At 39.5% G+C, this 27,325-nt stretch overlaps 1 protein-coding gene across 2 annotated transcripts; it reads right to left on the bottom strand.

Moving 5' to 3' along the window:
- Window positions 1–45: 45 nt before the first annotated feature.
- Window positions 46–27,242, bottom strand: LOC107693743 (nucleoprotein TPR-like). Of its 2 annotated transcripts, none has more exons than XM_016493250.1 (51): window positions 27,029–27,242; window positions 26,382–26,486; window positions 26,235–26,290; window positions 26,043–26,139; window positions 25,103–25,206; window positions 24,818–24,982; window positions 24,628–24,720; window positions 24,457–24,537; window positions 24,286–24,373; window positions 23,545–23,685; window positions 23,338–23,432; window positions 23,067–23,264; window positions 22,865–22,972; window positions 21,204–21,424; window positions 20,936–21,096; window positions 19,719–19,846; window positions 19,272–19,420; window positions 18,394–18,556; window positions 18,164–18,298; window positions 17,937–18,077; window positions 17,655–17,826; window positions 17,409–17,581; window positions 17,165–17,317; window positions 16,964–17,080; window positions 16,656–16,859; window positions 16,063–16,253; window positions 15,818–15,965; window positions 15,358–15,495; window positions 15,034–15,165; window positions 14,755–14,885; window positions 14,441–14,651; window positions 14,200–14,346; window positions 13,124–13,322; window positions 11,649–11,845; window positions 11,357–11,430; window positions 11,039–11,229; window positions 10,582–10,830; window positions 9,933–10,084; window positions 8,574–8,654; window positions 8,276–8,476; window positions 8,074–8,205; window positions 7,766–7,856; window positions 6,157–6,347; window positions 5,995–6,066; window positions 5,817–5,908; window positions 5,621–5,730; window positions 2,653–2,751; window positions 2,402–2,561; window positions 2,205–2,314; window positions 403–492; window positions 46–115 (listed from the first exon to the last, which is right to left on the bottom strand). In XM_016493250.1, the coding sequence occupies exons 1-51, from the start codon at window positions 27,177–27,179 to the stop codon at window positions 57–59; spliced, it is 7,047 nt and encodes a 2,348-aa protein (XP_016348736.1). In that variant the 5' UTR covers window positions 27,180–27,242; the 3' UTR covers window positions 46–56. The 2 variants fall into 2 exon arrangements, with proteins under 2 accessions (XP_016348736.1, XP_016348737.1); XM_016493251.1 differs by having other exon boundaries at window positions 9,942–10,084.
- Between the last annotated feature and the right edge of the window lie 83 nt (window positions 27,243–27,325).

Raw genomic sequence — 27,325 nt, 5'->3', positions numbered from 1 at the left:
TTTGAAGAGTCGTGATCAGTGTTTCTGCTGGGCAGACGCTGTAAAGGGGGATGGATTTAGAAGGGAGTGCCTCTGTTAAGTCCTCGACCCCGACCTCCACGAGGAAAAACACCACCTACAGGACAAGATACAGACCCAGACAAGCCAAATCAAATTTCATTGAAGATCTTTGTAGACATCCAAATTCCTGATCTGTTTCTACAGAACAAATAGCAAATATCCAAACAAGCACAAACTGACAAATGAAAAGCTTCTGTATGCATTTCAAGTAATCTTTGCTTCATTAAAAACAGAAAAGTTTTAAAATCCAGTATGTGTTGTTACTTTTTGTGAGAATGTGTGTGACTAATGAGTTTATGTACGAGTAAGAGGATGGATGTAGAAACGGATGATGGTCCTGACCTCTCCTGATGATCTGGTTCCTCCGGGGTGGCTGGTGCTGAGGAAGGAGCCGGCTTGCAGGTCTGGCCTGACCAGTACTGGTGCTCGTATCTAAAAAGAGGAAGAGAAATAAACAAATAAGTCAAATACTTATGGGTCAGTGACAAATAAAAGTGTCAATGATAAAGAACAAGAACAAGTGTCAAGTTCTTGGAAAATGTACTCTTTGTATTCATGTTGATCTGATATGTGTAAAAAAAAAAAAAGCTACAATTGATGACTAAATGTGGTAAATCTAACACAAAAATGTAAAATTAAATAGAATCATTTTTAGTTCAAATTAGTTTTAAATATCTAAAAAGTACATATACATATACAGTGCCGTTCAAAAGTTTGGGAAGTTTCAGTAAGATTTTTAATGTTTTAAGTTTCTTATGCACATCAAGGATGCATTTAAAAAATAAAGAAAAACGAATTTTGTGAAATATTGCAAATTAAAATAAGAGTTTTCTATTTTAATATACTTTAAAATGTAATTTATTCCTGTGAAAAAAAGCTGAATTTTCAGCGTCATTACTCCAGTCTTCAGTGTCAAATGATCCTTCAGAAATCATTCTATATGCTGAATTATAAACAATGTTGGAAACAATTTTGCTACTTAATATTTTTTGGAACCTGTGAAACTTTTTTCAGGATTCTTTGATAAAAAGTTGAAAAGAACATTGTTTATTCAAAATAGAAATTTTGTCTCACAATATACACTACTATTTAAAAGTTTGGGGTCAGTATTTTTTTTTTTTTTTAAGGAAATTAATACTTTTATTCAGCAAGGATGTGTTAAATGGATAAAAAGTGATAGTAAAGACTTATCCAGCTTATTCTTGCAGTAAAAATGGGCATGGCCATTGACTTGTACATTTTATGGGACTGGCTTCTGGTCTCATCCGCGTCCAGCTATTTTTAGTTGTACAAAACAGCTCGTTTTGTTGCTCGATATTGCAAATTGGTGTGTCTTAACCAATAAAATTCAGTGCTGAGTCACAGAAATAAATGATATTTTAAAATATATTCAAATAGGAAGTTAATATTATAAATTGCAATAATATTTCTGTATTTTTGATCAAATAAATATAGCCTTGATGAGCATAAGAGACTCCATTAAAAAAAACATTACTCATCCCAAAGCTTTGAACGGCAGTGTGTATGTGTGTGTATACATACACACAGAGGTTCTTTGCTTCAAAAATACTAACTAAACATTCTAATCTACTCAAGGTTTTTACATCAAGAACTTCTTTTAATTAGGTTTGTTTTGTTAAAGCTGCAGTCTGTAACTTTTGGTGCTCTAGCGGTTAATAAACAGAACTGCGTGAGTCTTGCAGAAGAACATTGTAGCCGGAGCTACTTCTCTCTGTTTATGTCTATGGCGAATCACGCAGGTACTGGGCTACTCCGCAGCGGTACCTACCCGAACCAGTCTAAATAGTCAGAATATAAACACTTATTATAGGTGTACTGTAGTGATTCTGGACAAGCCAAAAACACGGTTTGGAAAAAGGATTCATGGTGTACTCGCTTATTATATAAATTTTGAACAAAAAAGTTACGGACTGCAGCTTTAATGATGTCAGGATAGTTGCATCACACCAATGTATTTTGGACTTTATACCCCAACAAAATAAGAAAATTAATTTTAATTTAGACGGAATTATGTCAAATTACATTTTTAAATCTATTTTTGAAATGACCAGATCCAGAAGAAAAAACGGGAAAAAAACGGGGAAAAAACAAATCAAAGTGGCAAGTCTGTAAACAGTGTGTACCTGCAGAGCTGGACGTGGGCTCTTGACTAGTGGAGGGCAGGCTGGCATCATCGGTCGGCTGTGCAGATTCCAGCTCCGACTGGCCCTCTAGACATGCCTCACTACTCGCCCTGCACACACATATCACAAACATTACAACCCCGCTGACAAAACTGAGCCGCTCTGAAGTGAAGCACGAAACTGTTGTGAGTGCTCACCCTTCACTCTCAGCCTCCCCCACAAAAACATCATCTCCATCGTCCCCTGGGACAGCTTCTCCTGGTGCGGTCAGACTGGCGGTGGACGTGCTGACCATGGGAACCGACTGAGAGGCTGTCTCTGACACATCAGAGGAGTGGCTCTCTGTGAAAACCGTCACTGGCAACACAAACGAAAGGAGGAGAGCAGTCAGGTTTGACTAAAAGATATCAACCAAACAAGCTTGACGTGACTTCCTCCAGCTGATCACCTGGAGCAGCCACTTGTAGAGGAGTGGTGGGGACACTCCTGCCTCCAGACTCTTCATCATGAGTGGGCAGGAAGAGAGGACTTTCATACATGCCCAACCCTGCAAAATGACAGGAAGAATGTCAGGAATTATGCTATGTTTGTTCATAGTAATTATAATATTTATTAGAATTATTACAATTTATTCAATTAATTTTAAACTAATAAAAAAACTAAAGTTGGAAACTCTGAATTTTATGAAAGCTGACTTTTTACAATTGACAATCTGAAATGCAAAATTAAGCAATTTAATACTTTGCTGCCATCATCAAAATGTACACGGATTTATTTAGCATTATGAGCATTCCAGTAACACTAGAGGTCGGACAATGAACAAGATTATTTTAATTTATCGTATCTAATGACAGTGAATATTTAATTTTGCATGCTCATTTCCCCCATTTCCATCTTTTTAACAATGATCTATCCCTCACTTAACTTATTTAAAAACAGTAATAATAATTGAATTACACAGTCATATGTATTTTAAGAAAAAAGCTACATTTATATTACTTGGATAGTCATGCAATATTTTAAATGATTGATTTTTAGTTTGTTTTAGTTTAGACAAAATAGTATTGAATTTTTATATTAGAAATGCATCATAATTTATATTGTTTAATTAATTTGATTAACATGTTTGTTAACAATGCACTAAAAAAATGTGTACAGCTTATTGAATGTTAAAATGTACACTACCATTTAAAAGTTTGGACTTAGTAAGGTTTGAAAAGTGACGGTAAAAGACATTTATAATGCTACAGAATATCTCAAATAAATGCTGGATTTTTCAAAACATTCCATTCTTTAAAGAACCCTTAAAATGCATCACAGTTGCCGCAAAACTGTTTTCCGCAAGGATAAGACATGTTTCTTGAGCACCAAATCAGCATATTAGAATCATTTCTGAAGGATCATGTGACACTGAAGACTGGAGTTTTCAACTTTGCCTTCACAGGAATAAATTACTTTCTAAAATATATATTACAATTTAAAATAATAAAATTAATAGTTGAAAATATCAGTAAAATATTTTCTATTTTAATAATTATTTCACAATATTATGGTTTTACTATATTTTTTATCAAATAAATGCAGCCTTGGTGAGTATAAGAGACTTTCCTCAAAAATATTCCAAAACTGTACCAACCACAAACTATTTAAAAGTAGTGCATTACTAAATGAAAAATGATATAGTAATGAATACTGTAAAAATATTGTTCAGTGTTGCCAAAGAAACTAATGCTTGCGTACAAAGGACATGAATGGCTCTAGGTTGCCATCATGTAATCAAGGTCATTCGGAAACAATGTAAAATCAGCATTACTGTGTTGTGTTTGTACTCACCTCCATGTGTGGCCAGATGGCTCAAGTCAGAATGAGAGGAGCTGGCCTGGTGCATCATATCCTCAGGAGGGCCGAAACGGAAGCGAGGAACTCCGGCCACCTGGGGGGAACTGAGATGGAGGGATGCATCATTAATCAAGGTGTTTAATGATGTATCCCTCCGTGCTATAAAAGAGTAAAAGCTGCTGTGACTCACTGAATGGCCTCGGCAAAGCCATCTGTGCGGTGTGGCACGACGAGGGTGGGAGTGCTAGGAACCATTCTGTCATCATCATCAAAGAAGTGTTGCTGAAGGAACCAAAATACTCTGTCAGAAATAACGAAGCACTAAAGACGCAGGATGTTTATATTGGTTAAACAAAAAGTTCACTCACCATGCTTCCGATTCCAGGTGTGAGCTGGGGTGCACGACTCATCGAGGGCCGTCTGCTCGGTCCTGATTGCCTCTGTCCAGAATAGTAGAGTCAGGATTTGTAGAAACAAATCAGAACTCTGAGCTTTGAGCTGCTTTCGAATACAGGCCATGGTCTATATACCTGCATGATGGGGGGTCCAAGTTCAGGGACAGGGTGGATGTTGAGGCGTGGGGGTGGGGTGTGATGTGGTCTCCGGGGGGATTGGGGAAGACGTGGGCCCAGGGAGGAGGTGGTGGTGGTGCTGGGGACTGGCTGTTGCTCTCTCACAGGCTCAGCAGGGAAGGACTCCAGGGTGCTGACACTAGCTTCACCTGTGAACACACAGGAAACTTATTCAGATTCATTATTCATTCATAGATTTGTCACTTATTCCTAAAAGTGCCATATTGCACACTTTCATAGTCTAGACTTCATTGTATAACCCTTTTTCCATGAAGTCTGGGTGGACTGAACAGGGAAACTGTGTTAAAGTATACAGTACCATTCAAACGTTTGGGTCAATAAGATTTTTTTGAATAAAATTAATAGTTTTAGTTTAATAGTTTTCAAAGCTAGAATGTTCGATAGATAGAAAAACAGACAGACAGATAGACAGACAGACGCTATGTGGTTACTAATGTACTTGGAACGGTTGCTAAGCTGTTGCTAGTGTGATTGTTGATCACTGCTGATAGTGAGCTGATTTAGCAAAAAACAGATAAAACTAGCTGATTTACCAAAAAATGTGTTAACAACCAGCTAAATCCAGCGAAAAACCAGCTGATTTGAATAAATTACTTTCTAAAACAATTTAAAATAATTTTATTACAATTTAAAATAATAAAATTAATAGTTGAAAATATCAGTAAAATATTTTCTATTTTAATAATTATTTCACAATATTATGGTTTTACTATATTTTTTATCAAATAAATGCAGCCTTGGTGAGTATAAGAGACTTTCCTCAAAAATATTCCAAAACTGTACCAACCACAAACTATTTAAAAGTAGTGCATTACTAAATGAAAAATGATATAGTAATGAATACTGTAAAAATATTGTTCAGTGTTGCCAAAGAAACTAATGCTTGCGTACAAAGGACATGAATGGCTCTAGGTTGCCATCATGTAATCAAGGTCATTCGGAAACAATGTAAAATCAGCATTACTGTGTTGTGTTTGTACTCACCTCCATGTGTGGCCAGATGGCTCAAGTCAGAATGAGAGGAGCTGGCCTGGTGCATCATATCCTCAGGAGGGCCGAAACGGAAGCGAGGAACTCCGGCCACCTGGGGGGAACTGAGATGGAGGGATGCATCATTAATCAAGGTGTTTAATGATGTATCCCTCCGTGCTATAAAAGAGTAAAAGCTGCTGTGACTCACTGAATGGCCTCGGCAAAGCCATCTGTGCGGTGTGGCACGACGAGGGTGGGAGTGCTAGGAACCATTCTGTCATCATCATCAAAGAAGTGTTGCTGAAGGAACCAAAATACTCTGTCAGAAATAACGAAGCACTAAAGACGCAGGATGTTTATATTGGTTAAACAAAAAGTTCACTCACCATGCTTCCGATTCCAGGTGTGAGCTGGGGTGCACGACTCATCGAGGGCCGTCTGCTCGGTCCTGATTGCCTCTGTCCAGAATAGTAGAGTCAGGATTTGTAGAAACAAATCAGAACTCTGAGCTTTGAGCTGCTTTCGAATACAGGCCATGGTCTATATACCTGCATGATGGGGGGTCCAAGTTCAGGGACAGGGTGGATGTTGAGGCGTGGGGGTGGGGTGTGATGTGGTCTCCGGGGGGATTGGGGAAGACGTGGGCCCAGGGAGGAGGTGGTGGTGGTGCTGGGGACTGGCTGTTGCTCTCTCACAGGCTCAGCAGGGAAGGACTCCAGGGTGCTGACACTAGCTTCACCTGTGAACACACAGGAAACTTATTCAGATTCATTATTCATTCATAGATTTGTCACTTATTCCTAAAAGTGCCATATTGCACACTTTCATAGTCTAGACTTCATTGTATAACCCTTTTTCCATGAAGTCTGGGTGGACTGAACAGGGAAACTGTGTTAAAGTATACAGTACCATTCAAACGTTTGGGTCAATAAGATTTTTTTGAATAAAATTAATAGTTTTAGTTTAATCGTTTTCAAAGCTAGAATGTTCGATAGATAGAAAAACAGACAGACAGATAGACAGACAGACGCTATGTGGTTACTAATGTACTTGGAACGGTTGCTAAGCTGTTGCTAGTGTGATTGTTGATCACTGCTGATAGTGAGCTGATTTAGCAAAAAACAGATAAAACTAGCTGATTTACCAAAAAATGTGTTAACAACCAGCTAAATCCAGCGAAAAACCAGCTGATTTAGTAAAAAAAAAAAAAAAAAGCTAAAAACAGCTCACTTAGCTAAACCAGAAGATTTAAAAAAATAAATAAAAAACAGCTGATTTACCAAAACAAAAGCTAAAAAACAGCTAAAACCAGCCTAAGATGGTTGTCTAGTCTCTTAACTGGTTTAAGATGAAAGTAACTAGTTTAAGCTTGTTTGGTCTTTTAGCAGGTCGCCCAGCCTGACCAGCTAAGTGGTCAAAGCCACTTTAAAACCAGCCTGGGAGACCAGCCAGAGCAGCCAATCAGCTTAGGCTGGTTTTAGCTGGGGGTTTTTTTTTTCAGTAGTCAGTTGTTAAGGTTTGCTATAGCAATAGACAGCTTAAATACACCATAGGTCTCATTGTATAAAAGTTTATAAAGGTTTTCAGTCCCTCTGATTTTTGTTGGTTTTGATAGTCTTGCTTACGAAAACCGTAAACCAGATCAGTTAGAAAAGATAGTAACTAACTTCAGAACAGTCTGAAGATCTGACCTGAGTTTGGTGGTTGTAGCTTTAAAGCTATAGGAGGATACTGACTAAATTTGGCCTAAGAAGGAGAAGGAGACTTTCTCAAGGCAACTTCATGAAAATCTTAATTTAAAAAAAAAATGTTTATAATGAACCATTTATCCATCAAAGAATCACAGTATAACAGTATAGTTTCCATAAAAACATTTAGCAGCACAACAACATTGATATTCAGAAATGTTTCTTGAGCAGCAAATCAGCATATTAAAATGATTTCTTGAGATTTTCTTCATGTGACAATGAAGACTGAAGTAATATATTAAAATAAAAATGCTTTTTTTCATTTTGAACCAATAAATGCAGCCTTGCTGAGCATAAGAGACTTCTTTCAAAACCTTTTTTTTTTTTTAAAGTCAGTGACCCCAGACTTTTTGAATGACAGCGTACAGCATTAGCATGAGAAATGAATGCATTGTGTGTGTTTTTGTACCACTGCTCTGAGAGTCTGCTTGCTTCTGGATTGAATCAGATGCTTCTTGACTCTCTTCATTGTCAATGCCTGGATCAGCTGCCCCATCGCCCTGCCAACACAACAAAAATCACATCAAAACCACCAGAAAAAGGTGAACAGTCAAAGGATCACAATCAGCTCACAGAAACTTACAATAAACAAAACAAAACCAAAAAAAAAAAACTTAAATCTTACACAGACAATGGAACAACTTGTTTTCTAGTAACCAACTGGCTTTCATTACAAAAGCAGCTTTATGCCCCGGAGTGTTAGAAAAGTAGTGTCACCTCTGCCTCATCCCCCTCGTAGGCCTCATTGGCATCTGCACTCCCACTGCCTTCATTACTCTCCTCTGCTGCTTCTGCCATCCCTCCGTCACCATCATCATCATCTTCATCTTCTGCATCATCCTCTTCATACTGCAGAAAGAAGGGAGGTAAATACATGCTAATAATTACACAGTTTCCACTTCTCTGAAAACAGACTGACTTGTCCAGGCTCCTCCTGCTCCTCCTCTTCCTCCTCAGTGCCGCTATCTGTCTCGATGACGATGACGTCATGCTTATACTCCTCGGATGAGTCCTGTCCGCTGATCTGAGATTCTGAGGGTTGGGACTCGCTCACCTGATCCATCGGGACAGACTGAGACAAAGATTCTTCATCTCCCTCTCCTAACACGGGATATGCTTCCTGTGAGAGATGAACAGACACGATCAGTGCACTGGTTGTTCATTGTTGGGATGAGTGGCTGTGGTTATACGGTTACTAAGGGATAAAGTGCTGGTACCTCACTGGCATCAGGAGGCTGCTGGTCTTCTCCTGGAGCTTCACCCATAGCATCGTTACTCTCCTCAGTGCCGGAAGCATCCTGCAAAAAGAGTGGGATGATGTATAAATCAAAAGTGTCTATTTTCAATGGCCATGGTAATAACCACAGTGAGTTTTTCCTGCACCTCAAGTGCAGCATCTACAACAGAAAATTTAAATGCACAGAGTTTGTAAAGCCTGGGTAATTAAATGCAAACAGACACCACATCCTTCTATCAGAATCAATGCCTTCACCGACTTCAAGCAAAAGCATACATACAGTGCCATCAGTGTATCTGATTTACAAACAAGTGAAACGATTCCTTTTCCCCGCTAATGCATTCTAGAACTGCAGTCACCGGCAATTTACAAATTTGACCTGGTGGAACCGTAATCTTGCACTCTGCAAGTCATAACGTAATATTTTTCAACTAAAACCATATTGTATCTGATCAATAACTTTTTTTTTTTTTAAAGCTACAGTCCGTAACTTTTTTTGTGTTCAAATTTAGTAAATTTTATATAATAAGTGAGTACACCATGAATCCATTTTCCAAACCGTGTTTTTGGCTTGTCCTGAATCACTAAGGTACACCTATAATAAGTGTTTATATTCGGACTATTTAGACTGGTTCGGGTAGGTACCGCTACGGAGTAGCCCAGTACCTGCGTGATTCGCCATAGAAATAAACAGAGAGAAGTAGCTCCGGCTACAATGTTCTTCCGCAAGACGCACGCAGTTCAGTTTATTAACCGCTAGAGTGCCAAAAGTTACGGACTGCAGCTTTAAAGTTCGTTATTGCAACATTATTTGCTCTATTAATTAAAAAATTAAGAAATTATTTTACATTTTAAAATTTACAGCAAAATTACTAGATGTGGGCGTCCCGTGTTCGAATCCCGACTCGAGGAACTTTCCCGATCCCCCCCTCCCCTCCCACATCGTTTCCTGTCAATTCTGATCTGTTCTGTCACAATAAAGTAAAAAAAAAAGCAAAAAATAAATAAATAAATATATGCGGAAAAAAAGTTCTGCATAGTATAATGTAAAAATTTGACCCCTAGGTGAAAATTGTTACAATGTACACAATTTTTCTTTAAAGATTTAAAAATTCTGAAACAAATGTGTATTTTTGATAGTCTTTTTCCAAAGTTTTGTTACAAAACTATGGACTTTAGATATTTTTATGTACCTCTTCACAGTCAAAACTGACCCAAATGCAGTAGGAGGATTTTTAGAATCTCTTTCACAAACTAGCAAGTTTTCATTTTAAATCAGGCAAATTTCTTAATAAATAACAAGCCACTCCCACAAGATGACAGGTGCACATGTACGTACACTGCTCACCTCCAGGCCCATTATTTTTATGATGCGGAGCTTCTTAGTGATGGGTGGGGAGTCATCCAGTGTGGTGTCAGTCACCTCAGTGGAGCTCTCCTGCTCTTCCTCCCGCACTCGCTTGGGCACAGATGAGCCTGCTGTTGCTGACACTGACAGAAGAACAACATGCTAGTCAGAAACCTCATTAATAAAGGGAGTGCTGGAGAGGGAGGGGGATGTTCAGAGTTTAGCTCCAACTCTATTCAAACACACCTGAACCAGCTAATCATTGTCTTCAAGACTACTAGAAAGCTACAGGCAGGTGAGTTTTATCAGGGTTGGATCAAATCTCTGCAGGAAAGTGGCCTGGAAGGGCCAAGTTTGCCCATCACTGGTGTAAATAAATAAAAATTAACAATATTAATACATATCAAATATCACATCGCTGTCTTTATAATATCATAGTTACAATTTTCTCCTAAAATATAAATGGGTCTTTTATTATCTGTTTGGCTAGTTAACATTATTTCTGACCTAAGCCAAAAAGCAACTTGATTCAATATTTTTTTCTATCGAATTAAATAAGTCAAGTAAGACTATGAACATGTATGACTGTAAACATGTATGAGTGTAAATTTTGTTACAATTTCTTCATGGTTCTTCGTACCTGTACCAAAGACAGCAGTGGAAGTGGACGGCCTCTCCATCTGTGAGCTATGAACTGCCTCTATTATGGTCGTTGTTGGCTCCTGACTAGTCTGCTGCTGAGTGGGTTGGACAAAAGCGGTGGCTTGGCTCTGCTGCAGGCTGAGAATTGGCTGTGTGGTCTGTATGTTAGGGCTGGTGGAACGCACTGAGCCGCTGGTGCTCCCGAAGACCATCACATGCTCCATTGTACCCTCTGTGGACAGGAGAGCTGATGGAACAAACCAATGACAACCAATTTACAACTTGTGAACTAATATAGATACTATCAGATGTCAAAGCCTGAACTAGGGCTGGACAATAATTCAATATCAATATCATCTATATCGGAATTATATTGTATCGACCGAAATTAAGAAATATATCGTGATATAAATTTTGGCCATATCGTCCAGCCCTAGCCTGAACTCCACCCATACCTTCCTGCGTTTCCACCTGTGTTGTGGGCATGACTGTGGCTGTGGGCGTAGTCACGGGAGCGGGTGTTATCATTGGGCGGATGCTTGCCCTAGGGGTGGACTTGCTCCCTGCGATTGGTGAAGGCTTGCTGGTGGCGGCAGCAACTGGTGTGGGCTTGATGTTAGCTGTGGGCGGCTCGGATGTACTGGCGCTGTTAACAGACGGAATATAGAGACAATATTTAACACCGCTAGAATAAAAGACGCAGAAGTCTTGCACGTTCATGGAAAATAGCACTTACTTCCGCAGTGCAAAATTAGTCGGATATAGACCATTACCTTCCTCTGTCAGCAGCAGGTGTGGGTTTGAGAGTGATCTGGCGAGCATCTGATGACCTCTGTGCCTCTTGAACCTAGAAGAGATCACAAGTACTTTGATGATCATATATTTACTTAAATCCTCTCATTCAGCAAATAAAGCTCAGGAAGTCTCTTGTCAGATATATAAAACATAACAGTAAAAACCCATGAATGCAAATAAAGTCACATAGTATTCATACATACGTTTCTACATACATAATACATAGTATTTCTACATAAATTTGTACAGAGTGCATTTGTGGTGCTGTACCTTGCTCTGGCCAGGCTCCTGAGCTTCATCTTTCTGATCTCCGTGTCTCTCCTGTTGCTCACGGAGTTCCCTCAGCTCTCTCTCCTGTCGGCTCCACCGGCCTTCATACTGGGAATTGAGTGCACTCATCCTCACCTCCAGCTCCTCTCTCTGCTGCTTCAGCTCCTCATTCTCTTTCGCCAACTGCTCCTTGGCACCTAAAACCCATTGGATATAGGGATGTTAGGATGTAGGACGTAACTAAAGGCCAACAGCCTCAAAACCATGATTTGCTACTTGCTAGGGAACGGAATGTGGCATTAAGTGAAAGGACATTTGCATCCTAAAGAGCACTTTATTGGGCAAAAATCTGCATATGCCCCTGCGTACAAGAGGAGTCAAATATTTCAGCCCAATTTACCACACAAAAGGAATACTGTAAATATTACAATTTAAATTTTTAATATGCATGCCAATTTTTAGAAGTACACTAGCTAACAAATATAGAATGTAAACCACTCCCATTTAGATAAAACAAAAAGCATTTTTTCAATCTAAACATCACATACTACTGAAGAAATGGATCTGGTAATTAAAATGGCAAAAATTTATATGGTTCAGAATATTCAATCTTTAAAGGGATAGTTCACCCAAAAATGAAAATTCTGTCTTTAATTACTCACTCTCATGTCGTTCCAAACCTGTAAGACCTTCACTCATCTTCTGAACACAAATTAAGATATTTTTGATGAAATCCAAAAGCTTTCTGACCCTGCATAGACAGCAATGGAACTACCACGTACAAGGCCCAGAAAGTTAGTAAGGACATCATTAAAATAGTCCGTGTGACACAGTGGTTCAACCTTAATTTTATGAAGCTACGAAAATAATTTTTGTGCGCAAAGGACACAAAAAGAATGATTTATTCAACTATTTATTTTTTTCCCGTGTCAGTCTCCGGTGCACGTTCACAACAGTATTATGACGCATACGTGTGCATTCCTCTGCTTGCAAACAAGCCGCAGCGCATTGGGGTTCTACGTCAGAATGCCGGCTCCTGCATCAGCAGCACCACACGCATGCGTTGTGGTACTCTCGTAAATGGCGGCGGAGACTGACACGGAAGAGAAGAAATTGTTGAATGAAGTCGTTATTATTGTTTTCTTTGTGCAAAAAAACGTATTCACAACAATATGGTTGAACCACTGATGTCACATGGACTATTTTAACAATGTCCTTACTACCTTTCTATTGCTGTCTAATGCAGGGTCAGAAAACTTTTGGATTTCATCAAAAATATCTTAATTTGTGTTCCAAAGATGAATGAAGGTTTTGGAACGACATGAGGGTAATTAATAACAGAATTTTCAATTTGGGGTGAAATAACTCTTTAACTTGTAAATAATGGTCATAATTTACTAGATGGACTAAACTGCTCTGGACCATAGGAGTATCAGCAGGATTAATGTGCTTGTCACGTGTTCAGGTTTACGAACTGTTGAGCTGGTTGATCTTCTGCTTGGCACCCATGAAGGCTTTCTTGGTCTTCTCCTCTTTATCAGTGATCTGCTGTCGGAGCTGCTCCTCCAGGTTACTCTTCTCCTGTAGCTCTGTTCTCAGACGGCTGAGCTCCGGCTGCACCTGTGCCAGCTGCTCCTGCAGGCTCTTCACCTCAGCTTCACGCTCCTGCACCGTCTGTACAAACAAACATCACCACATGTGTTTTGAATGCACTGCTGACAATCTCATTGAGGTTATTCTCTTCATCACTTTTATGAAGTCAACAAACACTTCATAAGCAACGAAGGAGGACCAGAAAAAAAACCTCTTTAAACTCTTTTCCAAAAAAGCTCACTAAAGCCCAACAAAACATTCATCTCACTCCAAACAATAGTAAATGAACAAATAACACTCCATTACTCTCTCACTTCCTGGAATAAACACTTTTATTACAGTTACATAATGTGAGCCAAACCAGAGAAGCCCACAATGGCGATGTTTGTGACTGTGTGCTATGTACTTTTACAGCACAAGACCAGACGTCCCAGTGCTTTGAGGGATTATACAACTGTGGCTCTGTAAAAGCAATCATTGTGAGGAAGCATTAATTGTTTGATTTGTATGTTGAAAGTTTTATTCTAATGCAGACGCAAAGGATTAGTTCACCCAAAAATGAAAGATTTAGCCTTTTATTCACATATAAAAATGACCAACATACATAGAGCAGATCAAATATGGTAAACAGAAGCTCAAACCAATGAGGTATGTTCTTGTGCTTCCGCAGGAACCAGTAAGGTTTGTTCATGGTTGATCTTAGGGGTTTTGAATGTGTTTCAGACCTAATGAGGTCAAAACATACAGTAACAGGCTAATACTCTACTAACATGCTCACTTGTGTTCATGCACTTGTAAAGCATGAATGCATGGCAATTCCTACTTGATCCAATAGAGGGATTCACATTTTTAGCCTTTCTGGGCACCAATGCAAGAAAGGATCATCTCACATAATACTTTGTCCCACCTATGGGCAGGCTTGTTTGTCAGAGCAGCACATGAAGCCATAAATGAGTACCTTCTGAATGCTGTCCAGCTGAGTTTCCAGTTCTGAGGTTCTGTTCTGTGTCTGACTCAGTGAGCTCTTCAGGTTTTGAATCTCCTGCACTGAGGCCTGACGGTCTTCCTGCTCCTGTGCTGGCTTAGAAGCAGCCTCTGCCACCATCTGTCAGAGAGATGTGACAAATTAATTCAGGATCTTTTCATTGGTTAAACTGGTAAAAATGAAAAAAGGAGAACCACCATATGTTGTGGTGTACCTTATCATGCTGTTCTTTGAGCTCTTCGTACTGGGTTTTGTAGCGACGGCCGATCTTCTTGACTTGCGTGATGGTTTTGACTTTTTCCTGGATGTCCACAGTCTTTGCCTCCAGCTCCTTCTTCAGATTGTCCCTTTCAGTGGTGACCTTCCCAAGGCTATCCTGCAGGTTCTGCACCTGGCTCTGAGCTGTGGTGATTGAAGCTTGGCTCCTGTTTGGTAGGCAGAGAATGAAGATTGCTCTGTTAAAACCAAACTAACAATAAAATCTCACATTTTAAAAAGTTAAATGATTCAAACCAACTGCACACTGACCTGGCCACCTCATTCTTGAGTTTCCCCGTCTCCTCTGTGAGCTGCTGGATGCGTTTGAGATGGGCTTCCCTTTCAGAATGAAGCTTCTTAGTTTCCTCCTGATCGCTGTCCTTCTGCTGACTAAGCAGTTGCTGCATGACCAATTAAATCAAAGTGTTAAACACTGAGAACCATACTACCAGTCAAGTTTGACTGAATTAAATTGACCTAACATACTGGTGTTGTTTAATATAAGATTGTACATGTTACATTCAAGGTACAGAAATTCATGCGTGAGACCTGTGTTCGAGTCTTCAAGCACTTGACGTCCTCCTCCAGGAGTCTCTTCTCAGCCTGTAACATGCCACTCTTCTCACTCAGCTCAGCATTGGAGTCCTGCAGGGGCTTGATGTCTGTTTCCAGCTTGCGCATCTACAACATCATATGACAATCAATGTCTTACATAGTGTGCTATTCTTATATATAAAAACCTCTGACTCTAAAATCTGATTGGCCATGTCTGAAGCAAATATACAATATCTATGTATCACAAACTTTAGGTATATCTGATTGATCTGATTGTGTATAATGGTTGATGCACACTGTGTGCTCTTAAAGTCTTGCCTTTGCTTGAGTCTGTTGTAGTTCATGCTCCAGTCTGTTCTTCTCATTCTTCAGCATCTTGTTGGTCTCAGTCAGAGCACTCATACTCTCCATTCGCTTCATCATGTCTTCCTGCTGTGCCAAAGTCTTCGTTGTAACCTGCAGATTTGAGATGTTAACTGATTGCAAGAATATGCAATAATTTTCAAAATCAGATCAAGTTAGGTGAAGTGTTAAACATCTTGATGTTAAATACTTTCTCATAGGCATATATAATTATGCAGCAGCAATAAAATGTAATGTAAAAAAAATATGAAATTTCTATAATATAAAATTAATAAGGAAAACAAAAATAAATAAATATAAACACTGTGGGAAAATAACATTGGCTTGAGTTTGTGGCAGAGCTATCTGTTTTTGTCCAACCAATAGCATATGCAGTGCAAGTTTGGGAAAACTGTGCAAAAACACTTTTTAGGACCTGTAGTTTCTCTCTCTCTGCATTCAGGCTGTCCTGCAGTTCCTTCAGCTCTCCCTCCAGGTACTCCATGCGCTGTTTATAGCGCAGGGTCTCAACCTCAGCTACTTCCATCCGGGTCTCAACTATCTCCTTCTCCCGCCGTACAAACCTTTTGGGAAAGAAAGGCCACATCACTATTACCACTTAATGTAAGGCATTTTAACAGCATGTCATTCATTGAAAGGTTTCACCGATGAGGGTTTTACCTGAGAATGTCCAGGATCTGCTCATGAGATTTGCCTTCTTCATTTAGAGAGATGTTCAGACAGCTCTCTCTAGTGTTCTGCTGCTGGGTGGAGGCTGTTATCTTGCTGCTCAGGTTCTCCATCTGCTCATGGAGCATGGTGTTCTGCTTCTGCAGCTCCTCTGCTCTCTTTTGCTCTTTAGAAAGTTCTTCCTGAAGAGAAACAATGTAGAGGAATTCAATCAAGTAATAGCTCAACAAAGGCTATTATGCTAAAGAGATAATCCACCCAAAACTGAAAAATCTGTTATCATTTATTGAAGTCTTTCCAAACCTGTATGACTTTTAGTTCTGTGGAACGGACAATAAGATATTTTGAAGAATGTTGAGAACTCAGCAGTCTCAGTTCCAATTGACTTCCATTGTATAGACAAAAAATAAAATAAGGAAGTCGATGGGCACCAAAACTGTTTGGTTATCGACATTCCTTAAAAATACATTTTGTTTAGCAGAAGAAAGAAATGCATACAGGTATTAAATGTATGATGATCTCTAAGACTCTCTAGCAACTGTATGCATCAGCCAGTTCTACCTTTGCCAACAACAAGATTTTACCTTCAGTCTCTTTTCTTGCTGTTGCCAGTCCACGCGACCCTGACGCAGCTCAGATGCAGCTTTCTGAGCCTTCTCCTCAAGCTGCTTCATGGACTGTACTGACTGCTGTCCCTGTTTCTTGGCAGCCTGTAGGGCTTCCACATCTGCAGCATGAAGCATGAGCTCTCGCTCATATTTATTCTGAGCCTCTGCAGCCAGCTTAGCCTGAAACCCGAAATAAGACACAGGTAAGTAAGCATCCAAGAAAATCAATGGATAGTTGTGAGAAAAAACCATTAGCTGACTTGATCCAGGAGTATCACGCCCACCTGTAGTTTGCTGTCTTGCGTGGCTCTCTGCTCCTGGGCCACTGCTTCCGCAGCTCTCTGGAGGGCGTCCTGCAGCTCTGTCTGCATGTCTGTCATGCTCCTTTTCAGTTCCTTCACCTAAACAAATGGTTTTAATCTTCAGAACTTTCCTATTTAAAATAGCTACAAAAAACATGGATGTGCCATCCGTGAATTCCATACCCGTTCTTCAACGCTCTCCACAGCTTTCATCTTCTCCTCCTGGAGCTCCAGCTTTTCCTTTTCTGCTTCCACCAGCCGGGCTTCCAGCTGCTGGTTCAACTCCCGTGCTGTCTTCAGCTGGCTGTCAGTGGAGGTGCGTGCCTGCTCAGCCAACTGTAAGTGAAACACAGGGCAATTGTTTTTGTACTGTGGTCACTTATGACTTGCATTAAAAACAACTGAACAGGCTGAAGCAAATTAATACCTGCTTCTCTTTGTTTACAGACTCCTCCAAGCTGAGCACCATGGATCTGTACTGCTCTAGGTTGGTGGTGGTGCTCTTCAAACGCTCCTTCAGGTCAGAGTTCTGTTCTTCGGTCTGCTGTAGACGTGCACGGAGCTCATCCACCTCTTGTTGAGGAACACCAGGAGCTGAAACTGCGCATAACATGACCTTGAGTTACACAGCACTGGAAAATATGACACTCACAATTTCATCTTCTATGTTTACCTCTGGGTAATGTCCTAACAGGCTGCTTAAGCACTGTGCTCTGGTTCTCGTTGTTCTTCAGTTGCTGTCTCATGGAGGTGACCTGCTGTTCAGCAGTTCTTAGCAGCTCTTTAGTCTTCTGATGTAGTGCTGTCTGAATCTCCAACTGCTTCTTAGCCTCCAGCAGCTGAACCTAGTCGATAGAAATGAGAGAACTTAGTCTTTCAGGTGTAGACAGTTCCACCAACTAGTTGACAATTGTAAATTACCCTACTAAAAAGGAAGTGAATTTTACAAGCTTACATCTTGGTTGCGTTCCAGTGCGTGTCTCTGTTCCACTTCCTGTTCCAGCTTCTTCTTAAGCTGAACGATCTCTTTCTCCAAACGTTGAATCTGGTTGTTGTAGCGCTGCTTGGTCTCAGTCTCAGAGCGCTCCATGATAAGCTGTAACATAATGATTAAGTTAATAGGAAAAAGCCCAAAGATAAGAGTGCTTTGAAAGTTGGTTGGGATATGTGGACAAACTGTACCTGAATGGATTTGAGGTTGGTAAGCAGGAGGCTCTGGCCCCGCTGCTCAGTCAGGATGGACTTTCTCTCCTGGGTCAGTCTGTTCTCCACCTGCTTCAAAATGTCTCTTTCCTTACAAATGTTCTCAACGCGCAACTGGCAGAGAGAGGGAAAAACAATATCAGTGAAAACTGAATACCAGCTGAATAGTTTGCTGATAGTCCATTCAGTTTATTATACTTTCTTCTTACCTCAGCCATGGCTAGTTTCTCATTGGCCTCCCTTAGATCTTGAGTCATTGTGTGAATGATTTGCTCATGTCTCTGATGAGTGGCAGTCATCTTTTGATTCTTCTCACGGTGGGCTTCAATCTCTCGTCGAAAGGCATTCACATTTTCCTGAAGCATCTCATACCTGCCATGGACCAATTTAGATTTTAATTATTTGATTCTTTTTAAATTCGAGTTGGAATTTGGATTAAACTAAATATTCAAATTCAATTCAATTTGTATTTTGACATTCACCACTAAGAAAACTCAATGTTTTTTGGACCAAAAAAAAGTCCAGTATCTGTAAAAATTATAAGTTCCCATCCTCAGTGTCACTCTTTGTGAAAAACAGTCAACTTCAATGGGCTTTTACTCGTGCAGAAGTGGAAGTAAACACCCACTGCCCACTGTTTTCATACTTAATATGGCAAATGCTGTGATATAGCCGTATATGTTTGAGCTCCAACGGTTCAAACATGGTGTTTAGAACACACCTCATTGATTGCATACAATGATGACATATGTGAAGGGGCGTGTTGAGGAAAATCATGATCTCACAAGTTGCGGTATTTTTTATTGTTGTGTAACCTCTTATATACATGAAAATCAAGACCATTTGATTCTCCATTTCATGATCTCTTTAGTATTATGGAAAACCAATGCTCATATGCTGTGTGTTTGAAGTGTTGGCAAAGAAAGAAAGAAAGAAAGAAAATGAAGATGAAAGCCACATGCAACAAACTGTACACGTGTAGCTGTGGCTTTAGCTTGCTTTGCTCAGGTTAAACTGAGGTTAAAACATTAAAATCCAACTTAAATTTAGATTGCAATGTGAGATATTTCAGGCAAATTGTGCTCACCGTTTGAAGGCGAATTCCAGCTGAGGGGAAAGTTTAGCTTTTTGTGAGAGCAGATCAGACACTTGACCACGAAGCCTCTCAATCTGTTCATTCAGAAGCTTGTCGTTTTCTGCCTTCTCCTTTTTATATGTTGTAAAGGCATCATTAAGCTGTGAGAAGAAACCATTCAAGTTTAATGCTTAACACTGAATGTTCAAATGAGATTTGTGCTTCAGAGTCATTTTTAGGGAATATTTCACCCAAAAATTAAAATTGTAATAATTTACTCAAGTTTGTCATTCCAAACCTGTAAGACTTACTTCCACAGAACACAAAAAGAGCAGTCTAGAACAATGTTTATGCTCCTCTTTTCCATTCAACAAAAGCATACAGGCTTGGAATAAAATGACATTTCATTTTTTAGCTTAACCTTTTAAAAGAGAACCAAATCAAGTCAATATGTCTAACCTGTTTAAGTGCTGCTTTAGCCTGAGTTGCCTGGACAGTTTCTGCAGCTGCAGCCCTCAGAGGTGTAGATCTGGTGGCCATGGGTCCTGGCCTGCTGGAAGTGGTGGATTGAGACCCAGCCTCTGAACCTGAACACAATCACAGGGAAATGAGTTACTTAAGATAACACTTGGGTTAAAAGCCATAAAAAGAGAGACTGTTTTGTCTAAGGGTGTACTCACACTAGGCGTTTTGAACCATCCCCGAGCGCGTTTGACCCCCAAAGCCCGGTTCGTTTGACTAGTGTGATCGCGGCACGGTTCGTTTAGCCGGCCCTGGCTCGCTTGGAAGAGGTGGGCCAGACCACGGTTCAGTGGGCTTGGGCATGTTACGCATGTAGTGTGAGCGCTAACCGCGCCGGAGCATGGAACTTCTGATACATGCAGTATACGATTGCATGAACATTTCTGAGCGGCAAAAGTGATAGATCTGTTAAGCAATATATTGTGAGAGGGTCGTGCGTCACCGCTTCCCAAAGACTCAAAATAATAAACCACAAAGTTAACAAAATGATGCACTTCACTGTGCTGAGCGAGAGCGCTTCGCTAATGTCTTCCCGTGCTATCAAAAACTGCTATTTCCCACGTATGAAGTCGTGATTACGAGCTCGTTGCATTCAAGTGATTTGTTGTCTGAAAGAATAAAATGCAGAATATTACATTGGTTGATAACCATAAACATTCACTGCGCTAGATACGATTCTGGAATTTCGGTCAAATATATGCTTATTTCACCGTTTATAATACATACAATATGCTTCAAATGCCTATATATAAATAGGCACTACTTTAAGGACAAAAAGGTGATGTAGTTGTTGTTTTTAAAAAAATAAAAATAATAATAATAATAAAGAATAGCATTGACAGCAGCAATCGTTGTCCCCTCCAATATGTTTAAAGTTTATGGCCCGCCTAACTCGGAAACTCGAGTATCAAAATAATCTCAGAGTAGTAAATACAACTTGAGAGGCCATTCATGTCCAATTTCTGATTAGAAAACTTGTGTTTACGATAATTCCGAAAGCACGTGAAGGCAGCATAGGCGTGCTCCGGCCCGGAACGTAAGGTGCAATGTGAGTGCAGGCCAGCGGGGGAGTGGGGAGGGGGGATAATCGCGCTCGGGCTCGATTCAAGGCAACCGTGCCTAGTGTGAGTACACCCTAAAGGGTAAATTTTCACCCTGTGGTGGAAGCTCGACTCCAGCTGTCTGCAACAGGATACGGTACATGTCTCGTTGCCGGGTGGCAGAGTCAGCCAGCTGCTTCTGGTGGTTTAGCTGTTCCTTGATCTGCTCCAGCTCCTTCTGAACCTTCTCTAGACTCTGCTCCAACTCTGTTTGCCTGAGAGAGCATGTTTTGTTTTTTTTTACTGATTTTGTGCTTTACTGATGTATGTGCTGGAAGACCTTCTCTAAGATGAGCACTAATGTAAGGTAGATGGTCAGTACCTGGCAGTCTTGGCCTGGTTCTGGTCCCTCTCTCTCTGCTCTTCCAGATCTCTAATCTGGGCCAGCAGGTTCTGGTTCTGCTGCTGAAGCTCTTGGACGCTGTGGAAAGCCACCTGCCGTGAGCCCTGGACCTCAGAGCTGCTGCTCACAGCTGAGCTCACATCCTCACGCACCACCTGATTACCACGTGCTTCCTCCACCTCCACCAGCAGCACACATACCTGAATCATGAAATAAAAATGTGGAAACGTATGTAGATTGTCATAAGAATTACAGTGCTGTCTGAGGCTAAGACTAGGTGTTAATAGGGGTGTGCGATATTGAAACAGACAATATTGACAATATTGTGACTAAAATGTAACTCACAATATTAACTTACTGATTTTAAACACATTTCTAATTAGGGCTGCTCGATTATGACAACAATCATAATCACGATTATTTTGGTCAATATTGTAATCACAATTATTTAAAACGATTATTAGTGGGCCATATGACCAAAACTTTATATGAAAGATTTATTTAAAGATAGTGATATCAAATATATATTTTCTGTAAATAAGGTTGCTATGACATCTACATTATAGAGACCAGCGAAATGTCACAATTCTCAATACCACAGCAGAATACCAGAGTAACTAATATTAGTTAAAAAACAACAAAAAAAAGGTCCTCAAAATTATTGAAAATAATTAAACTGTAATAAAAAAGCAAAGGAACACAATGCCAGTAAGTATTAAGTCTAAAGTATTCAGTTAACGGCCTACTAGAGAAATTGAATAACCTAATGTAAAATAAAACAGCATAGTCTTCACTGTAAGAATTAAACTTCCTTTGTTTCTTATTAAAGCTACAAAAGTCCTTCAGTCAAGAGCAGTGAGTGATTTTGAATGTGTCTTTTGTTGTTTGATTAATATTAAGCACAGTCGGCAGCAGGAATATAGCCCGCTGTCACTTTAAGAGCCGCACGGATCCAATTTACTGTTGCACAAGTATTTTCATTCTTAACTCTTTACTTTCATTTATTACATAACTGACGAGGGTTTACGTGAATAATCACTAAGCGCCGCATTTTGACACATTTTGTGTGTATTTGACTGTTTAGGCTCTAAAAGATGTCCGTGTTGTGTTCCGTCTCTGCGCGCATCCACAGTAATCTTCCCGAGGAAGAGCAAGTTCTTTCACGCTTTTAAAAACATAAATCAATCTAATCAACTTAAATAAATCAAGCACGTTCCGTTTTGCAAAAGTCTCGTTACATGATTTTACTGATTATGGAGGAACGAAAGAGCACCGCTGGAAAGGGGGCGGAATGGGGCGCAATAATCGTTTTATCTCGATTACTGTATTTTCATAATCGTTGGAGGCCGAAATCGAAACTGAATTTCGATTAATTGCACAGCCCTATTTCTAATCATGCTGATATTTGGGAAAACAGCACTCTTGCTTTTGCGATATTGCGGACTGTGTCATATACAAACAGAAACAACATTTTGCCCCCATATATTGAATTTTTGCATTCTAATAGGCTACATCACACAGAGAAAGTGTGCACTCTTAAGGCACAACAACAATTCCAATATTATTGTAGATACATATTGCAAACCCCTAAGTGTTACATCTCAATGTTTATTGTAACAGACAGTCAGCGTGTGGCTTACCTGTTCAGACATGTCTGTTAGCTGTCTCTCTGATCTCTGCTTATCTCTCTCTAGCCCTAAAGCTCTCTTATTGGCTTCATCTGTCTCCTTCTGCAGCCGATGGACCACCTAATATGCAAGAGAAAAGACACAGATTAATGTCACACCAAATCACCATCATGTTTTTTTTCTCCTCTGCCATCTACTTCAAATATGTGCAAACCTTCATAGCTTGCTCAAGTTTGGCACAAAGGCTGCTCATTGACTTTTGCATGTTTTCATATTCTTCCCTCTGGCGTTTCAGGATGGGAGCTTTGGTCTCCACCTCTAAAACTATCTCATCCAGAACCCTGTGCACACGCTTGTTCTCCAGCTTCTCCAGGTGCAGTTGGTCTTGCGCCTCCACAAAGGCATTATACAGCTGAAAGCAAATGTAGGAATGTTACTTATGATACACACAAAATTAGTTAGTTTGTGATAAACATCTTTTATACCTCCATTAGCTTCATGCCCGGCTTAACAATCTTGGCCACTGCAGCTGCAGTTGGGGAGAGGTTTGTCAGCTCCTCTTCTGTGAGAGCTGGAACACCTGTTGAAGTATACAAATAAAAAATAAAGTCTTGCACAATGAGATGACAATGTATTTACCCTGAAAAGATTCTTCAGCCTAAAACAAAGACAGGGTTTTTTGTGCTCATTACCTCTCCGCTTAAAGTCTGCAAGCCGTGTGTTGGCGTTCTCCAGCTCTTTCTCCAGATGCCTGACCTTCTCTTGTAGATCAGACTCTGCTCTCTCCCTCACACTCTGCAGATCTGACAGCTTCTTCTCTGAACCTTTATTAGCTGTTGATTAGAGACAGAATATCTGCTTAACACCACATAACATCTAAACTTGGCACAACATTTCACAGTGAGGCAATGATTTGTAAAATAAAAAAATTTGTAACCAAACCCAAAACAAGAAAATAGATATGTTTAGAGAAGCATATTACAATACTACTACATCTACAGTATGCATACTGTGAACAGATTTTGCACATGCAATACACTACACACAATATTCTAGATATTATATCCCACAATGCAATGTGCTCATCCTTCCTTTTCCATTGTAATGGTTGAAAGAAATATCTGTTACAATCTTAGCATCTTAACTATTTTTTAATATGAGAAAAGAAGAGATTAAATTGAAATTTGTGCAAAATTAGATAACCTTGTATACAATAACAAATGGATATAGATAGATAAATAGATAGATAGATAGATCGAATTACACTGAATTCAAAGTATACATTATCAGTTCACTCAAGTCCCTAGGAATTGAACCCATGACCTTGATTGCTAGCGCCATTCTCCGATGTCTAAGCTACAGGAATGAACTAAAATAAATGAACAAAATAACAAAAATATATAGATTAACTTAAACGTTTTTAATTTTCAAACCTTGCATCGCTTCCTTCAACAGTTTGTTGAGCTCTTCTACAGCTCTGTTCAATTCAGCGTTCTTGGCTTCAGAGTCTGCTGCCGCATTCTGTGAACACAATAGGATTCAGATTTTAATCATACCATACATTAACATTGGACCCTGCACAACAAATATCAACATTAACTGACCTTGTACAAATTACAGAGTTTGAGGTTAGCATTCAGCTCATTGCGATACTTTTCCTCCATGGAGGCCCGCTGGTCTTTAGCCTAAAAACAGAAGACAAAACGCAACCTTAATTTAAATTCTCTTCCATGTGAAATGGTAAACTAAATAAGAACAGGAAGGTGATAGTGAACCTCTTTTAGCTTGTTCATCATATCCTCGGTACTCTTCTGCATGTTGTCATTGTTTTTCTTGAGCGTGTTCACTTGGTCCTGAAGTCTGGTCACCTGATTATGACACACAGTACGTAAGACTGTTGCAGATAAGAAATCTAATAAGAATATAGCTCAACTGATAAATAAGCATCTCAAAAATTCCTCACACCTCGTCCTTCTTGCTCTCTAAAGAGCACTTGAGCTCCAGGATCGCTTTGCCCTTGTCTCTGGATAGTGTGTATAGCTCATCTGCCTTACTCTTCAGCTCTGAATTCAGCCATGTGTTCTGGTTCTGAAGGAGCTCCTTTTCTTGTTCCATTCGCTTCTCACGATACTGATGAGAAAGAAACACAGCAAACCTTTCAAACAATCAAATCAAAGTATGGACTCAACGATCAAATGTATTATTTCATTGTAGAGACAGAATGACAGCTAAATGGGAGTCAATATTCACCTGAATGGAAACCTCAGATGACTGAAGTTCATCTAATTTAAGCTGGAGCTCCATCTTGATTGTGTTGGTCTCCACAAGTTTGTCACTGAGACGTTTAAGATCCTCTGTATAATGAAGATAAGATACATTTTAGCAATTATGGATGACAAAAGCATACTTTAGAACTAAGTACCAACTCAGCTGCACATATGAGCAATCAATTCGTTTCTGACTAACCGTTTACTTGATTATACCGAAAATTAATTCATTTACAAATAGCTAATGGCTACATTCCACTGTTTTCATTTTATTTACTAAAATTTAAACTAAGTTTGGGGTCAGTAAGATTCTTTTTTTTAAATAAAATTGGTTAATTAAATTGACCAAAAGTTATTCTAAAAAAGATTTCCATTTCAAATAAATGCTGTTCTTCTGAACTTTCTATTCATCAGTAAATCCGGGGGGGGGGGCGTATCATGATTTCCAAAGAAGAAAAAAAAAGAAAAAAAAATATATATATTAAGCAGCACAACTGAGCATATTAGAATGTGACACTGAAGACTGAAGTAATCGCTACTAAATTCAGCTTTGCCAACACAGGAATCATTTTAAAATATATTCAAATACAGAAATATTTATCTATTATATTTTTTAAATCAATATTTGTGTTTCTAGCATATTTTTAACCAAATAAATTGCCTTGGTGAACATAAGACTCTTCTTTTAAAAACAATATTTTACTAACCAATACTGACCAATGCAAAGCATAGTAGTTTTTGCTATGGTATTGAGAATTGTGAAATTTCACATCTATTTGGACTGATATTTTGGTGCTCCAAAAGTGCTTAAAATGTTGTTCAATTAAGTAATGCAAACAATCCTATTTGGTTAATGCCATTAAACTCCAAAGTCAATGACAAGCTCGATCACTCATGCAAACGACAGTGCCATAAACTCATACCGCTGAGGTTTTCCACTTCTTGAGATCTCTTCTCAAGCATCCGCGAGAGCTCTCTGTTTTCTGCCTCGATTTCATATTTGGCTCTTGGTGGCTTACTCTGAAATGCATAACCATTGGGATATTTTCATCATCTTTTGCTGCTCAAGTATGAAGGTCCATATGAAGCATGACAGGTGAGAGACTCGTAGCTACCCCTTGTGTTGTCCCCTGCTCTTCCTCTATATCTTTTAGCTTCTTAAGTTCCTCAGCTTTAAGAAAGAACAAGCACACTTATGTTTTACAGCAATGCCGCATCAACACAATCCCCATATTAAAAACAAAATAACGCACAGGACTTACCGAGACGGCCGTTCTCCTCTTTAATACTGTGATACTCTTTACTTTGGGACAAGAACTGCTCCTGACTCTCAGCTAGCTTCTTCTCAAGATTAAAGTACTGTTGCTCTGTTCATTCAAAAAAAAAAAAAAAAGTAACATATATTACTGGGACAATTCATACTGACAGTTCCATTGAAACTTCATGGCAACGCATTTATGATTAAGACTGATTTGGAGAGAAATAGTAACTGTAAGAGAATGAATTAATGATGATTTGTAGGTTAACAAGGAAGGCTTTATATACCTATATATCATTTATATCTCTTTATCTCTGTATCTAGAGATCTGACCAATTGCATACATAAAGTTCAAGGTTAAAAAAACGACAAAACAGACAAACATGAGCCAAACGTTTTCTTTGGTTTGCCACTACCTCTCAGAATTATCTTATATCAAGAATTTTGTAGTGGACACAACCTGGTAGCTCATCTGTGCGGAACAAACAAGCTTTTACAAAATAATTAACCAGACAACATGTTCTTCAAAGTCTTGAATCAATATAAATGCATTTATGATGCCTAAACATGCTGTCTAGTGAGGCAGAACACTAGTGCATAAGATACACAGCTGTTGAATGAGTCTCTGGCCCGCCTGCTACCGTTACTCACCGCAGTCTGCTTTATATCGCTCGTGCTGGGATTTCAGAGAGTCTATTTCCGTCTGCTGCTCTGACAGAAATTTCTCGAGCTTGTTCTGAATTGCTTTCGGTAGTTTGTTTATCTCGGTTCTCTCCAGCGTTTGCTGAAGAAGTGCCGCCATCTCTCCGGCACACTGCAACAGTTAGCATTAGCAGCTAGCTGCCCTTACGACATATTTGAGCGATGTAAACTCAAGCCGCAAAGCAGCACGGACCTGCAGACGTATTGTCCAATCAGGTCTCTTGAACTGAGTAGCGTGTATTAGAT

The sequence above is a fragment of the Sinocyclocheilus anshuiensis genome, unplaced genomic scaffold, assembly GCF_001515605.1.
Source record: "Sinocyclocheilus anshuiensis isolate Anshui unplaced genomic scaffold, SAMN03320099.WGS_v1.1 scaffold1472, whole genome shotgun sequence".
In the NCBI taxonomy this organism is placed as follows: Eukaryota; Metazoa; Chordata; class Actinopteri; order Cypriniformes; family Cyprinidae; genus Sinocyclocheilus; species Sinocyclocheilus anshuiensis.
This window is presented reverse-complemented; position numbering and strand designations above follow the sequence as displayed.

What these genes read in the sequence shown, in the direction of transcription:
- LOC107693743 (XM_016493250.1), bottom strand. Translation starts at nt 27,179, where the DNA reads ATGGCGGCACTTCTTCAGCAAACGCTGGAGAGAACCGAGATAAACAAA. An exon ending in CAGAGAGAGAGAAACTACAG is followed by an intron (nt 15,496 to 15,817) that starts GTCCTAAAAAGT and finishes TCAAATCTGCAG; the next exon opens with GTTACAACGAAGACTTTGGC. An exon ending in GCCCACGTCCAGCTCTGCAG is followed by an intron (nt 493 to 2,204) that starts GTACACACTGTT and finishes TCCTCTTTTTAG; the next exon opens with ATACGAGCACCAGTACTGGT.